The 16,669-nt window shown below is 32.9% G+C and overlaps 1 protein-coding gene across 6 annotated transcripts in view; it reads right to left on the minus strand.

The window, feature by feature from the left end:
• kst (spectrin beta chain, non-erythrocytic 5 kst) overlaps window positions 1-16,669 on the minus strand; it is a 267,491-nt gene that overhangs the window by 100,780 nt on the left and 150,042 nt on the right. For all 6 annotated transcript variants that reach the window (XM_072534881.1, XM_072534885.1, XM_072534884.1 and 3 more), the window contains exon 3: window positions 4,310-4,594. In XM_072534881.1, the coding sequence (XP_072390982.1) occupies window positions 4,310-4,594 (285 nt within the window). The remainder of the gene's footprint in view (window positions 1-4,309; window positions 4,595-16,669) is intronic.

A 16,669-nucleotide genomic window follows, 5' to 3' on the forward strand; every position in this document is an offset into this window, starting at 1 on the left:
ATTATTTATATGGAAGCAGCACACTTCCATCTTCGTTACATTAGGCCGTAGCCTCCATTTGCGAAAGTATTCTCACACAGTGGCAAGGTCTTCCGTTAGTCTTGTTTCTGTAACACTCATGTTATTATGTCTTGCTGCAATAGCCCAGTCGTCAGCTTAGCCAAATTTCTGCGAAATTGTCCTAGGCAAGTCCGTGATGTATAAATTAAACAGTAGGGGTGCTAGCACAGATCCCTGTGGCAGTACACTGCTGAGCTTCATTTACACCCTTTTTAAAAACGAAATAACTTTTTATCCAATAGAATTTATCACCAGATCGGGCTTTGAAAAGATAATACAGAAAATGCGGAACAATGGGCATACCAGTACAAGAGAATATATTACATTCACTACTTTTTGCAGATGACCAAGTTATATTTGCACAAGACAGGGAGGACATGGAATATATGATAAGGAGATTAAAGGAAAAATATGAGCTGTGAGGACTAAAGGTAAATATGTGTAAGGCCGAACACCAAGGATCCGAGGTTGCAGATTCGAACTTAAGTTTAGAAGAAGAGACTATTAAGAGTTGGAAGACTTTTAATAAGGTCAATGATAAGCCGAGATGGTACTTGTACGAAAAATATTTAAATGAAAATAGCACGAGGAAAACAAGCCACTAAAGCACTCCATGGAGTGATATGGAACAACACTCTAACCAAAGAAAACAAAAATAAAAGATCTTTTAGAGCATAGTGATGAATATTACACTATATGGAGCGGAAATATGGCAATGACAACATCAATGCGAAATAAAATAAGAACAGTTGAACTGGACTTTATAGAAGTTAGATAAACTACAAATTACCTGAGCAGATAGAATAAGGACAGAGGAAATATGGAATAGAATGTAAGTAGAATGCTTAATTGCAATAAAATTAGAAAACATAGCCCTACAGCGATACGAGCATGTGCAAAGAAGACGGAGAGAGCAAGACCTGCTACAAGATGGAAAACATACATAGGAAATGCTATGATAGATAGAGACCTCTGTAGAGGACAAAACGTCTTATACATCTGGTGGGAATCAATGAATGAGCGTCAGCGAAATATGAGATGATATCTCTCATCGTACTATTCGTTCATCAGCGAGAACTCCAACTCAAAGCCGCAAATCCAATTTAGATTTTATATACTAACTAATTAGCAGTGGTTGGTTAACATCTCACACTGCCTTTTATTTGTAAAAAAAAACTCTTTTCTTTATTGTGTTTCTTAATTTTTCCCAGTGATCTCAAGGTTCTCATTTCTAACGTTCTAAGCATTCTTTTTGTTTCTACTGTATCTGCTTTCGTTCCTATCGCATACGTCATTATTGGTCCTACTCATGATTTATATATACGTACTTTCCCATCCATCTTATATTCTTATTCTTTCAGATGATATCTCTTAGACATCCTGATATAGCTGCTGTATTTGCTTGTTTTCTTACAATCTCTTTAAAGTTACCGTAGCGAAATATTTTTACTCCCAGATATTAAAATTTTCGGACTTATTCGGTTGTTTAATCGTTAATTATAATTTTGCATCGTTTGGGTTCTCTTGTCACTACTAACATAGAATTTTCATATTATTCTTACTTATCAGAGTATAGAAGTATAGTCGGCGTTAAATAATAGCCGTGACAATATAAATCTTTGTCTGACCCTCCTCATTATTTAGACTTGATATTTTACTCCCAATTTTACTGTTGCTATCTGATTGCATTGTTGTAAGGTTAACATCAATCTTATATCTCGTTTGCCCATCTTTTTTTCTGAGAATATAATATCGATTTATTATGTTTAACCCTATAAAAGGATTTGTTGTAGACTATAAAGCAGACGTAAATATCTTGGTTATCATTTAAGTATATTTTAATAAGAACATTAAATCAAAGAGGTTCTCTTGTGCCTACACCGTTACGGTAGCCCATTCGCATGTCGCTAATGTCTAATTCTGGTTTGGAGTGTATTCTGTTGTGTGATTCTTAATATGACTTTTAGCGTGAGCAAACATGAGAATAATTGTTTGGTAGTCTTTGCATTCTTTTGAATTCACCTTTTTTGACAAGCATACTTATACTAGGTGTTTTGATAAGTAACCTCCTTTGAAATGAAAAACATGTTTTTCCAGAAAATTCTTTTATTTTATTCGATACAGTCTCATTTTATCCCATAAAACGATTCCAGCGATTTTCCAACTTCTTTATATGGTCCGAATAATACGTTTCGAAAACTCTGCAAAATAGGCGTTTGTTTCGTCCATTATCTCTTCGTTTGAGCTGATTTTTTTATTTACGAGCCATCTCTTCACATAATAATAGGAGGAGGAGGGCCAAATCAGGAGCATACGACGGAATAGCATAGAAAGCAATTCGAAGGCCAATTCATGAATTTTTGCCATTGTCATAACGCTATTGTAAGTTGGTGCATTGTCTTGGAGAAACAACACTTTCTTCTTCTGCATAGGGGCCATCACTGAGTTCCTGCTTCAATTTGTCTAATGATGTCTTATATGTATGAACAATAATATTGGCTATTAATAGTTTTACCTTTTTCAAGCTAGTCAATTAAAATTACGCCTTTTCAATCCCAGAATACAGAGACAAAAACCTTTTCGACCCATTGAGCCACTCTTGGTCGCCGCGGAGCACTTTTACTGGCTTCAGTCCACTGTCGGTTACCAATCGACACCGGATTATGCTTTACAAGATCCAAACACTGGTAAGACGTGGTCATACGATCATGTTTTTGGTCAATGGTATAGTTTTTTCATATCCTTCTTCTTCAGGTTCCTTCTCCTATCGGAGGTTGGAAATCATCATCGCTATTTTAATTTTATTGGCCGCGCTTCTGAATAATTCTAATGTGCTGCAACCGAACCACTCTCTCAAATTTCTTAGCCAGGATATTTTGCGTCGTCCTGGGTTTCTCTTTCTTTGTATCTTCCCTATCCAAACGTCGTTAAAAACATGACTCTACTAATTTTGGTGGCCTCTGTCAATTCACGCACTTTCACTTTACGATCAACTATAACCATTTAATGAACTTTCTTCACATTTTCAGTTATAACTGGTCGGAAGGCCGCCCAGTACGTACTTCCTACACTGTAGATATAAGGTCACTACGAAATTCACGTTACCAAAATTTGACAAGGAACATTAGTCCCATAATATTTATCCAGCTTTTCTTCTGTTCTTTCGCCGTTTTATTTCTCAAATAACAAGTTTAATGAGAGACCAAAAATCGTTTTTCCCCATACGCGTCTTTTTTCCATACACGTCAACTTTATGCAGCCGTCAAAAATTTAATGGCTGCATCGTGCTAAAATTTGACATGTATGCCTAAAAAAAGGTTAGACTTTCTAAAACTGTTTTTTTGTTTGAGACCACAGCGAACTAATTGGCCAAAAAGGTTACTTATCAGATCACCAGATAAATGTAGATTTTAGTATTTCCTGTTTTCAGGGGATGATTCCTGTGGTGTACAATTTAATGAGTAATCCCACCAAAATATGCCGGTTTCTATCATTTATTAGTTCTAATAATTCTTTAGTAACTGATATTTGGTCAGGACCAGAAGATTTCAAGGTTTCCATCAATCTTATTGCATGAATAACCTGTTCTCAGCTTTGTCTTTAGTCTTGAAAACTCCTCCTTATATTCCCTTCTTCTCCAATTATTCCCATATTTCTTATCCAAAAGACAGCAGCTGAGAACATCGAAATATTAAAAAGATTTAAAAAAAAGTGCTACACAAGATTATCAACACTCCTTGGTACATTCCAGCTTTATTTTTATAAACGCATTTCAGTTGGCAATTGTACACTATTATTTCTTCTTATTCAGGTGCCCTGTCCGCTACGAACGTTGGCTATTACCATGGTGATTCTGATGTTGCTTACGGCACTTCTGAATAGTTCGACCGATCTGAACCCGAAATTTTGTAGCCACGAGTGTCTTTTTCTGCCTGGTCCTTGCCTGCCGTCTATTTTTCCCTGGATATTCAATTAAAGTAAACGGTACTGAATCATGTCTCAATATGTGGCCTCAATATGTAGGCCTTTTATAAGTATGTACTATTACTTATAACAGTTAATATAAATAAATATCTCAGTTTAGGGAACATGCCATTATTTAAAAAATAATAAAGATTCTAGGAATTCCCGCAACGTTATTTAATTTTAACTGTAGTGACATATTTTATTTGATAACGTATATGCATTTACTTCTTAAAAAGTCTATTACCATGATTATAATGAGGAAATTAAAAAATTGTATACTTACTTCTGGTATTTCAATTTCTTGAATTTGAAACCTTAAAATGATGGTCCATATTAAACCTAAAATTAATCTGGGATTACCGTCAACAATATCTTCTGCACCAATACTTTCCAGACGAACTTTTGTGTGTAAAAAAGCCAAACTTTTGTTGACGTTTTCGATTTTATGTACTCGCATTCTTCCATTATTTGGTTTGGCTAACTTTTCCCCAGATATTATTTCCAGAAGTTTTAATAGTTTTTTGCCGTCCGCCAAGTCGACGAATAAATCTTCGACCTCCATTCGGGCCTAAAAAAGAACATACGAGTTACAAAGTATCATAAAATTAATTACAATAGGAATGAATATAAATATCCACCAGGAAAATGAATTCCTGTAGTTGGCTGTATATCAAAAATCAAAAAAATTTATTTACAAAATCCTTTATAAACAATTTTTTAAATAAAATTTTTAGAATATAAGTAAATATAATTCAAATGATGAAAATGTTGCCAATGTGATTCCGTGATACAAACACACAATCTTAAGTAGTTCTTGTTATTCAATGATGGTAAATTTTGTTCTACCGGTTTTAAGGTTTACAATATGACAACATAACATCTAGGGCAAAATGCTGTTTAAATTTTAAACATCTGGCTACATATTAACATAATAATATACATAAAAAATAAAATTTACACATTCCTGAGTTTGAATGAATGGATTCCTTGAGGGAAGGTGGTTTTCAGGATTACCTTAGTTTATAGAGCTTTCCTGTATCTGAGAGCTGTAGAGCTTTATATAAATAAGGCTATCGTACTGGGGCCTGATGATGGGGCATATATTGTAAACCTTGAAACAGGTAGCCCAAAATTTACCATCATTAAATAATAAAAACTACTTAAGATTTTGAGTATTGACTCATTTCCCATATACTAATAAATATAATTGTTTACGGGTGCTAATAACAAATAAACTTAAGACTAAAGTTTTCAAAAAAACATTTGTCGCCTCAACTCTATCCGGATGGTTGGGTGCTTGCACCCGTATCATAAACAAAAATTTTTAATGTATTTTTTTAATAAATTTTGTATTTTTTACCAATGGGATCCCTCTTTAGTTGTGGTACTTTTTAAATTTTTGACCATAGCTCTAAGGATGGCTTTGTAAGCCGAAAGCGCCCAGCTAGGAATTAAATATTTTATGTCATACTAGTTCATTATTGTGTTTTTATTGCTTAGTTGCCAATTACATAATAGTATAATTTATGCTAGTATATGTAGCACTCTGAGTTTCAATTTTAAATTGTGTTTTTTTGCTTGCTTGTTGTTTATTCATTTTTATTTCACATCTGCTCTTTAAATGGAGATTTTTAAAAATTGAGATGTTTAAAGAAGATGGAAATAAAACAATCAGACCGCAAAAAAGTTAGTGGCTCCTGCTATGATGAAGAAAGGATAAGATTGGATAAAAAATAAATAAACTGGGCTATTGAAGATAAATCAGCAGATGCAAACATCCAATTTATTGTTGTGGATACTGTAATTGAGAGTGTGGATACCTGCAAATACTTAGGAACGTGGATAACATCAAATATAGACCAAACTAAAGAAATTAAGACACCTATTGAAATAGCACGTGCGTCATTCGTTAAACTTAAAAAGTTTCTTTGTCGTTGGGATATAAGGTTAGGACTTAGCCTAAGAATGCTTCGGTGTTACGTATTCACTACTCTTCTTTCCTTTCCCCTGATTTGCCAGCCTTTGAATTTTGGTGTTACACAAGAATCCTACAAATATCATGGACTCAAAGAATATCAAACGCAAAAGTTACTAGAAGAATAGAAAATAAATCTGAAATAATATTGACTATCAAAAAAAGAAAAACTTGAGTACTGAGGCCATTTTATGAGAGGTCAAAGATACTCATTATTGCAGCTTATTATGTAAGGCAAAATTCGAGGAAAGCGAAATGTGGGAAGACGAAGAATATCGTGACTTAAGAACTTAAGGGAATGCAATAGTGCAGAACTACTTAGAGCGGCAGTCAACAGGGTCTCACTACAAGGAATGATGAACTCACAAAAATATAGAAAGTTAGTAGAAGTAACAAAGAAAAGTTGATGCCAACGGTCAAGCAATCTTTCAAAAAATTCACTTCGAAGATCATGACGAGATATTTCAAGGACAAAAAAACATCGTGTCTTGAATGGCCAGTAAATTCACCGGATCTTAGTCCGATTTAAAATTTGAGGGCTACTCTAAAAGATAAACTTCGTATAATAGATTGCACGGCAAAAACAAAACTGATTGTGACGATAATTCAAGTAGGTCTATCTTCGAGACCAGAAAATAGAAATTATTAATGATTGTAGGCTAAAATAGATCAAGAAGTCATTAAAGCCTAGAAAGGCCACCTTTTTCTATTAAACATGTTTTTAAAAATATTCTGAAACTGTTTTCTTGTGGCATTTCAAGTTATTATTGTATTATTATTGTAAATATTATGTTTATACGGGATTAAGCCACAATCGATTTTAATGATAATAACATTTTTAACTAAAGTTCGATGTTTCGATGTTTTGATGTATGTTTCGTGCTCATGTATCCTAACACTTGGTGGTCTTACGGTTTCTCCCACATAGAAATTGTTGCATTCACAGGGTATTTTACAGATGCAGTTGTTTGTACTTTCTTGTGTGTGTGGGTTTGGTTTTTGACAGGGTAGATCTCAGTGTGTTGGTTGTTCTGAACGTTGTTGTGATGTTGTGCTTACTTCATATCCTTTCAAGTTTTCTGATAAGCCCTTTACATATTGGTATTGTTGTCATCTTTGAATCCCTTCTTATCAGTGGTTCTGGATTGCTTGTGGTGTTTTGTTATTTCCTTTCTTTAATTTTCTGAACTTCCTTGTCTATAAATGACAATTAGTAGTCATTTTTTGTCAACGCCTTTTTTAGCAGGTTTTTTTCTTCTTAAAATGCATTTTTATTCGAGCAGGTGCTTCGGGCTATATAATATAATGATTTGTTTGTTTGCGTTGTGGTTGGAGTGCTAATTTAAATATCTGTTGCTGTGGATTGGTTTTCTGTAAACTTTGGTTGCATATCCTGTGTCTTATTTTGTGCTTGACACATCCAGAAATGGAAGTCAATTGTTGTTTTCTTTTTCCATGGTAAATTTAATTGATTCATTTTTATTGTTGATGTCCATTAAAGGTTTATTCAATGCTTCTGGTCCGTGGAACAAATGGAGAACACATCATCTACATATCTCCACCACACTGTTGGTTGCTGTCTTCTTTGTGTACAATGTCTTGTTCGAAATCTTGAATTTTGCTTATAGAAATTATTATCTGGTTGAAAATAAGTGTTGTCTGTGGAAAGTTTTAGTAACTATATGATAGGTGATACATTCAGTTTGGTTTTATTGTCAATGTATTATCCTTCTCTAATTATTTGTCTATTATTATTTGTATTTATTTTATTTTAAGAACTTTATTTTAAGTTTTTTCCAATGGTACCTACACAGGTGAAAAGACTGGTGATATCAAAACTGACTAGCATATTGTTGGAATTGTAATATATTTCTGCTAGTTTTTCCAAGAAGTGCTGTGAGTTTTTATTAAAGATGTTGTGTGGTGTTCTAAAGGCTGTATGGAGTGGTGTGCTAAGAGCTGTATGTTGTGGTGTGGTGTACTACAAGGAAAACTCATGCTCGTGCAAATTGGTCTGAGGTGTAAATTTTCTTTGTGAATTTTTGGAACTCCGTATAGGTGTGATGTCCTACTATAGTGTGGTGTTAATGTTCTTCTTTTGTAGACTGTCAGGTATTCCTTAAATTTATGCAATGTTTTATATATTTTGTTTTCCAGTGATTTGGTTGGGTCTTTTTTTAGTTTGGTCCATATGTGACCAATTCTGTAATTTTCTCCTAATATTAACTTTTGGTAATTATGGAAATCAACAATAAATAAGAACACACACCAACAGCTATTTAAATTACCACTCCAAACACAACGTAAAAATCAAGAAAAGGATTATCAAATCATTATATGATAGAGCCTGAAGGACCTCACTCATAAAAAATAACTACCCATTGTCATTTACAAAGTAGGAATTTCAGAAGATTAAAGAAAGGAAACAACAAAACACCACAAGCAATGTAGAAACACTCATAAGAAGGGATTAACAGATGAAAACAATACGATATGTAAAGGGCTTATCAGAAAAACCTGAAAAGGATAAAAAATAAGTACAACATCACAGCACCATTCAAAACTACCAACACACTGTGATCTGCTCTCCAAATCCAAACTCAGCAACACACAAGAAAAATCAAATAACAGCATCTACATATAAAATACCCTGTGCATGCAAAAATTTCTATGTGGAAACACTGCAAGACTACTAAGTGTTAGGATAAAGGAGCATGACACATACCTCAAGAACAGAGACTTCGATAAATTTTAGACATGCAAACATACCTGGGATAACGAGCACAGAGTACAATAGAAAGATGCAGCAATAATCATGAAAGAACCAGACACAAGAGAAAAGTTAAAGAAACAGCTCTCATCCTACGTAATGAAGCAAAATGTGTAGTAATCCCATCAGTAGAATGTAGCAGGCTTCGGTTGCCAATACTAAAAGAAAATGTCAATAACAAGAATATAGCGAAGTATAAGTCTATTATATAGATAATAGAAAGTCGCAGACATTTCATCTACAATTTATACACAACACATATGCAACACACAATATACAAACATATAATCTACGTAAACACACATTACACAAACTTCTTCTTTAAGTGCCGTCTCCCGATCGGAGGTTGGATATCATCATCACTCTCTTTACTCTGTCTACTACTGCTCTGAAGAGTTCTATAGAACTGCATTTAAACCAGTCCCTTAAATTCTTCAACCATGACACTCTCCTTCTTCCTATACTCCTTCCTCCTCTTATCTTTCCCTGTATTATCAGCCTTAGCATTTTATATCGCTGTCCCCTCATTACGTGTCCCAGATATTGCAACTTTCTTATTTTTATTGTGTTTATTATTTCGCATTCTTTGCCTATTTCTCGCAATACTTCTGTGTTAGTTTTCTTCAGTGTCCATGCTATTCTAAGCATCCTCCTGTAACACCACATTTCAAAGGACTGTAACTTATTTATGTATTCTTGCTTTAATGTCCAGCTTTCAACTCCATATTGCAGTATCGAAAACACGTAGCATCTCAGTGCTATTACTCTCAGTTCTAATCTAAGATCTGCAATGAAATGATCTTAATTGCAATGTATGTTTTTGGTATATTTGTTTTCTTTGTTATTATCATGCATTTGGTCTTTTTTATATTCATTTTTAGTCCATATTTTTCACAGAAACTGTTTGTTTTGTTTAGCAGTAATTGGAGTTGTTCAGCAAAGCTTCCCATAATCACGGTGTCATCTGCATATCTTATGGTGTTAATAGATCTTCCCCTCTCCTGATTTCAATTTCTGGACTGGGTTCGTTATCTATTACGATTTGTGCTCTTTGATTCCTTAGAGGTTTGCTATTATTCGTAACATAAGTCCCTATGGTCTATGTTTTTTGTCTTTAGAATTTGGACTAATTTTTCATGTCTTACTTTGTCAAATGCTTTTTCAAAATCAACGTAACAAACATGAACATCAACATTCATATCCATGCATCTTTGAGCTAACACATTAAATTTTTTTATTTATACGACCATGTATTATTTTCAGGAATAATTTGAGAATGTGACTTATTAGTGATATTGTTCTGTATTCACTGCAATATTAAGCGTTTGTATTTTTAGGGATAGCACAAAAGGTGGAGAGTAACCATTGTTTCGGTATGTGTCCTGTTTTGTATACTGAGTTAAATAAGTCTACTATAATGTCAAAGGTTTCATCATTTATGCATTTTAAGGTTTCTATTACACAAACATATAATACAAAAAAAAACACACACACACACTCACAACAGAATTTGATATTCCGAGGGTAAAACATCACCCTCAGATTTTTTCAACAATCATAACCTTCTAACAACTTGTTGGTTCCACATTTTCGTAGATTTTTTCAAAATAATCTTTCCTCTTTTTGAAAACGATCTCCGGAGTGGAAATCGAAACGTCCAATATTAGTTAGTTAAAAATGTAATTTTCATTACAATCAATTGTGGCTAAATCCCATATAAACATAATATTTAAATTTTTAAATAAATATTTGTTAAATTTCCTATTAAAACAATTTTAATTATATTCTTCTCCAATTTTTCATTGTTCTTAACGAATAAATATGCATTTCATTTTATGTCACAAGTTTTGTAATGTTATCCTTTATAATACCTCCCGTCTAAATGTTCGTTTACTAGATCGTTAATTTCGTTGTAGGAGTATATTCAATGTTGTATTAATATATACAAATACCAGATATTTGTAAATTTGTAAATACGTATGCGATATATTTGCATATTACCAATACGCAAATATCAAAATATTTTAATTCAGTTATGCCAGAGTTCAAATTATCCATTCTTGTGGGATTAGTTTTAATAAAAAAAATCGTAAAATACAATTAACTATGTTTTATATCTAAGCAATAGTAGTAGACTGTTTACTGATAAATATAATCACTGATATACACTAAACCTTGTACTCAAGGTATTTATCACTCGAAAAATCTAGATTTTATTATCTTATTAACATTTGAGAGCATAGATCTTTTATTTTTCTTGAAGATTAGCAATCCATCATACATAAATTATTGAGAGAGTAAACAATTATTATATTCTACAAATAGATACATCAATAATTAAAATAGGAATATCAATTAGTAAAATACAAAAATTAAAACTTGAAAACGTTTTTCAAAAATTATTTATAAATAATCACGTTTGAAAAAGTCAAAGACATTAATAACAGTATTTCTTGAAAGCGAATTTATACATTATTGCTCGAAAGTACTTTTTTATTGGCGTAGGTAAGTGCTATAATATAGCCAGTCACAAAACCTGAACTTAACTTATAGATAAGGTGAAAAGCTCAAGTTCGTTCTAAAAAATATTCCCATGAGATTTTCTTGCATATTCACTTTCCTGAGATACCCCAAAATATGGTTCAAGAGGTTGCATTTGTTCAGATTTGTTTAAACAAATTGTAACAATCAATTTTTTCGGCCCGGAGAATTTTTTTTTTTGATTGTTTGAATCATTCTGACCAAAATAGGTCTCTTGTAGTTTTTCTGTAAACTTGATCGTTTTCGAATTAAAAATAATTTAAAACTGAGAAAAACGCAAAATCACGATTTTTAAGGCTCAAAAACACAAGTAAAAAACATTATTTTTTAATTCATCAGGGACCTAAATTCAAGTTCAAACCTTGTTCTATTATTTCCCGATAAGAATTTTGGGCCTATTTAATTTTAAAACATTGTTTTTTATTCGTTAATGAAGCGCTTATGATATGACGGGCGCTCGGGCTGCTGTGTATAAGAGAGTTTCTAAGAGAGTGAAACAAGATCTAGGGCACAAATTTTTGCTGGTTTAAATTCTCATTGTACAAATGAGCGCCCGCCCTGCCATACGCGCTGCATGATCAATTTAAAAATACTGGTTTAATAGTTATTTATGCACCAATGATGTTATTAAGATGATTACTCCTGAAGAGCAACATAATCCAGCCAGAGAGCCTCTGGTCCGAGGGATGAATGTTGCTTGATGAACGTAATCATTCGGTAACACCGGTGGTACATACAAAATATGCAGATATATTTTGTAGGTGCAGTAAAATAAAAGGTAAAAACGTCTCAATTTTAGTTTTTATACTATGTGAATACTACTGATGTACCAATTAAGCAATATCCATCCCTCGGGTCAGAGGCCCTCTGGGTGGATTATGTGCTCTCCGGGCGTAATCATCTTAGTAACACCCTTGGTGCGTAAATAACTATTAAACCATTGTTTTTAAATTGATGATGTAGCGCGTATGGCAGGACGGGCACTCATTTGTACAATGAGTAGTTAAACCAGCAAAAATTTGTGACCCAGATCTTGTTTCTCTCACTTATCCATGCTGCAGCCCGAGCGCACGTCCTGTCATAAACGCTTCATTAACGATTAAAAAACAATATTTTAAAATGAAATAGGCCCAAAATACTAATCGGGAAATTATAGAATAAGGTTTGAACTTAAATTTAGGTCCTTGGTGAATTCAAAAATAATGATTTTTACTTGTATTTTTGAGCCTTGAAAATCGCAATTTTGCGTTTTTCTGTTTTAAAATATTTATAGCTCGAACAGAAAAACTACAACAGACTTATTTTGTCCGGAATTATTTGAAAAATTCAAAAAAAAATTGTCGGTGCCGAAAAAATTGATTGTTACAATTTGTAAGAAACTTTTCGCATGGGCGACCCCTTGAACCTTATTTTGGGGTATCTCATGAAAGTGATTATGCAAAAAAAATCTCATGGGAATATTTTTCCGAATGAACCCGAGCTTTTCGCCTTGTCTATTATTAATTATTGTAATTTGAAAAATTTATTGTGAATTTTATATTTTCTTTATATGTGTCTTTGTTTTCTTTCTTGTTTTAATTATCTATAATAGTATTGTCGTCTGTATAACTGTCAGTAAATAACTGTGGAACTCTTTCATCTACCTGTCGCTTTAATTGTGCGATGTTATCTCCATCATTTACCATAAGTGGCCACTGAGCGGCGAAAATATTGTTTGTCTTCGAATAGGGAATCATCATCATCAATGATGCTACAGTCCTATACTACAGTATCGATCTTCTTAAGTCATCATCCTTCCATCTAAGTTTTGGCCTACCTCTACGTCCACTTCTCAGCGGCTGTGACATAACGATTCGTGTAAGGTTGTTCTGCTGTAATCTTGCCAGATGTCCTGCCCACCTTAGTGTTCCTATTTGTATGATAGATATCACGTCTTTACCACCAGATATCTGTTTGTATTCGTGGTATATCTCAGTTGTATCTCCTCGTCCAAATACTGTTTCACTGCCACCGAATATTTCTCTCAGGATTATTGTTCAAATATGAGCAAGAGGTTTTTATTTGTCTTGGAGATCATCTATGTTTCCGATCTGTCCGATATATCAGCACTAGCAGTATAAGGGTTTAGTATTGTAGTCTTTTATTTGAATTTCGCGCCATTGACAGGTCTGATTGTCATTGAATTTGAAGTGAAAAAAGAAGAAGAATATAACCACATATTAAGACACACGATTATGAATTATGGCCGTCAGACAATGTTATGTTACATTATGTACAATTATGTATTAGAAGTGTTTGTTTTTCCGCTAAATAAAGTTGAGAAAACTATACCAATATTATTTTACTAACGAAGACTACACAGTATATTGTTAATTTTGTTTTCTGTCTAAGTTTCTACTTTTCACGTGCCATATCAGAATTCTCGATCTTCTAATCACATGAGAATCATAAAAAATGGCAAAAATCGAGCAACGTTTATTTATTTAACGCTTTTATAGACACTGACTTTAATTTCAGAGAGCCACACTCTTCGCCTTTAAAACGCTTTTTAATTTTTGTCAATAGGACACTAATCAAAAGATATCGAATTTTTTTAACGTAGAATTGATACAATTTTTTTTATTTAAAATTGATTTCGCGCGCTTAGCCGAAAGAACGGTTTATTTTACACAAAAAGTGCTAATAAACATTTTTGTTCAAAATTATCTCAGCAGCATTTTTTATTTAAAATATTTTTTTCTAGGACGCACAGATTCTTGGTAAATTGATTTTTTCAGTTTTATTTCCTGCGAGGGGGTGGTTTGGGGAGGAAGCCGGGGTAGGAATAGTAAATTTTTTTGCATATTTTTTGGGGTTCGAAAATTAACATTTAAGAAAAATTCAGCTTGTTCTTATGATTTTTAGAGGTTCAGTGGCATTTTCGTCCGTGACAACTGGAATATAACGTCGGCTTAATCGGCAAAGTGCGTAACTCCACTTTTTTTAACAAAATTACATTTTTGTGCCATCTAGTAGAAAATATTATAACGCATACACTAGAAAAGTCCATAAATCCAAGATTAAATTGTTTGCCTTGCAATATCTTAAGTAGAAAACGGCGTATCCCCTTTCCCGCCAAATTGAGTAAGCAAACTTCGTAAATCCATCAGTTTGTTACGAAGTGTCAATGTGTGCACGTGTATAGTGAATTATTAGCATGAATGCAGTGATAATATTAGCTTAACTTAGGGGTGAAAAAGTGGGTTGTAAAAAAATGGGCAAAAAATAATCTGGAAAACAGCAACAAAGATGACCAAGTTCATGTAGATCAGCCTGAAATGACTGATAAAATTAACCCTCCTGTTCGTTTGCTGCACGATTTTTTCACAACACTGCTAAAATTAGAGTCACATTACTGCAGAGTTTCCACCGGTAAGCTCTATTTATAACCGAGTTGGAACTCTAAAGCCCATTTATATAAAGTTTATAGAAATTACTACTGCAAAACACACAATCATACACCTGTATCAATTGCCACATTCCATAAGGAATTCGATAAGCAACGGCTGTCACTTTATCAACCGAAAAAGGATCTATGCGACAAATGTGTCGCTTATCAAACAGGCAATTCAACAGAAGATGAATACAATGAACACATAACACTAAAAAAATGAAGCAAGAAATGAAAAGAGTGCAGATAAGGAGTCTCAACATGAAGTTTTAACAATGGATTTTCAATCAGTTTTGCTCTCTCCAAAATCCAATGTTTCTGCGCTTTATTACAAGACCAAACTTATCGTCCATAATTTCACACTATTTGACATTAAGCGTAAACAAGGCTACTGTGACCTTTGGAATGAGAGTGAGGGCGGATTCACAAGCAACGAATTTACAAGTATAATAATTCATTTTTTGGAGGGACCTATGAAAGAACATCAATTAGAAAATCAAAGTAACATTAACATTATACTACGGAGTGACGGCTGCGGTTATCAAAACCGAAACATTACTTTGTCAAATTAATGGTCTATTTAATTTTGCACTGGAAAAGGGTGTAACTGTGATACAGAAATATTTACATAAGGGCCATACTCAAATGGAAGTGGACAGCGTTCATTCCGTTATCGAAAGAAAGATTCGAAACAAGAAAATCGATATTCCCGCAGATTACGTATTTATCTGCAAAGCAGCATGTCAAAAAGCTCCTTACAGAGTTAAATACCTTATGCACGACTTCTTCAAAAAATATGATGAATTGAAATATTTTAAATCCATTAGACCAGGAAAAATCTCTGGGCAATTGGTAATCGACCTAAAAGCATTGAAATATTCCAACGAGTATTTTTTAAACTTCGACATTCAGAGAAAGATTGGTAAACTCTTCCAATAAGACTGAACATAAGCAGCATTCAAGCAACTAATACAGATAATATACCGGCATTACACAAACAAAGACTAAAAATTAAAGCAGAAAAATATGCACACCTCCAAAAACTTAAGACGAGCATGGAAAGCGATTATCACGATTTCTATAATAATTTACCTCATCATTAGTTAATTCTTTTTAGTTGTTAAGTTTTCTTAATGTTCTACTTTTTCATTCTTTTTAATTTTTAAGTTCATAAATCTTATACTTTCATGAATAAACATGTTTTTATGTTGATTTTTTATTGCATAATGTTTCATTTTAAATGGTAAGAAAAATGAGTATCTCCAATTTTTAAGCTAAAATACAAAAAACCAAACTGCGTATCTCCATTTTTTTTTTAAATTCTTGCGATTTAAGTTAAAATATTAGAAAAGTATCTAATACTTTCCACCTTTATGATATTTTCTAATCAACAAAAACAATAACTATGGTCAACGTAAATACATTTAAAGGTAAAGTCGTTTTTAAATCGTTTTTTGTGTCTCCTGTAAAATATGTATGAAAGGAGTTACGCACTATGCCGATTAAGCCGACGATAAAAAAATTAATGTATAAAGCATCTCCGGCATTTAATAATACGTTTTTTAGATGGCTCTATTCGAGTTACGTCGGATTAAAAAAAAATGACGAAAATTGCTTCATTGAAAGCAGAGAAAATAAATTTTTTACGTATACCGATTTTAATATTTGAAATTAAATTTGCTTCAACCTAATTTTTTGGTATTTTTCAAGCCCAATACAGATATTTTTTATTATTATAATATACTTGTTGTTATATATTATAAATATCTTGAATATATTAAAATTTTTATCGAGAAAGAGCTCTGAAAGAAAAAGGTAATGGTTTAAAGGTTATCATCCTATTGTTCATAAATTCGTTGCAAATTCCGGTCAACTTTGACCGGGTGTATCTCAGGAACCACTGTTCGTAATTCAACTTTTTTCTTTT

Source organism: Diabrotica undecimpunctata, chromosome 6 (genome assembly GCF_040954645.1).
Source record: "Diabrotica undecimpunctata isolate CICGRU chromosome 6, icDiaUnde3, whole genome shotgun sequence".
Lineage (NCBI taxonomy): Eukaryota > Metazoa > Arthropoda > Insecta > Coleoptera > Chrysomelidae > Diabrotica > Diabrotica undecimpunctata.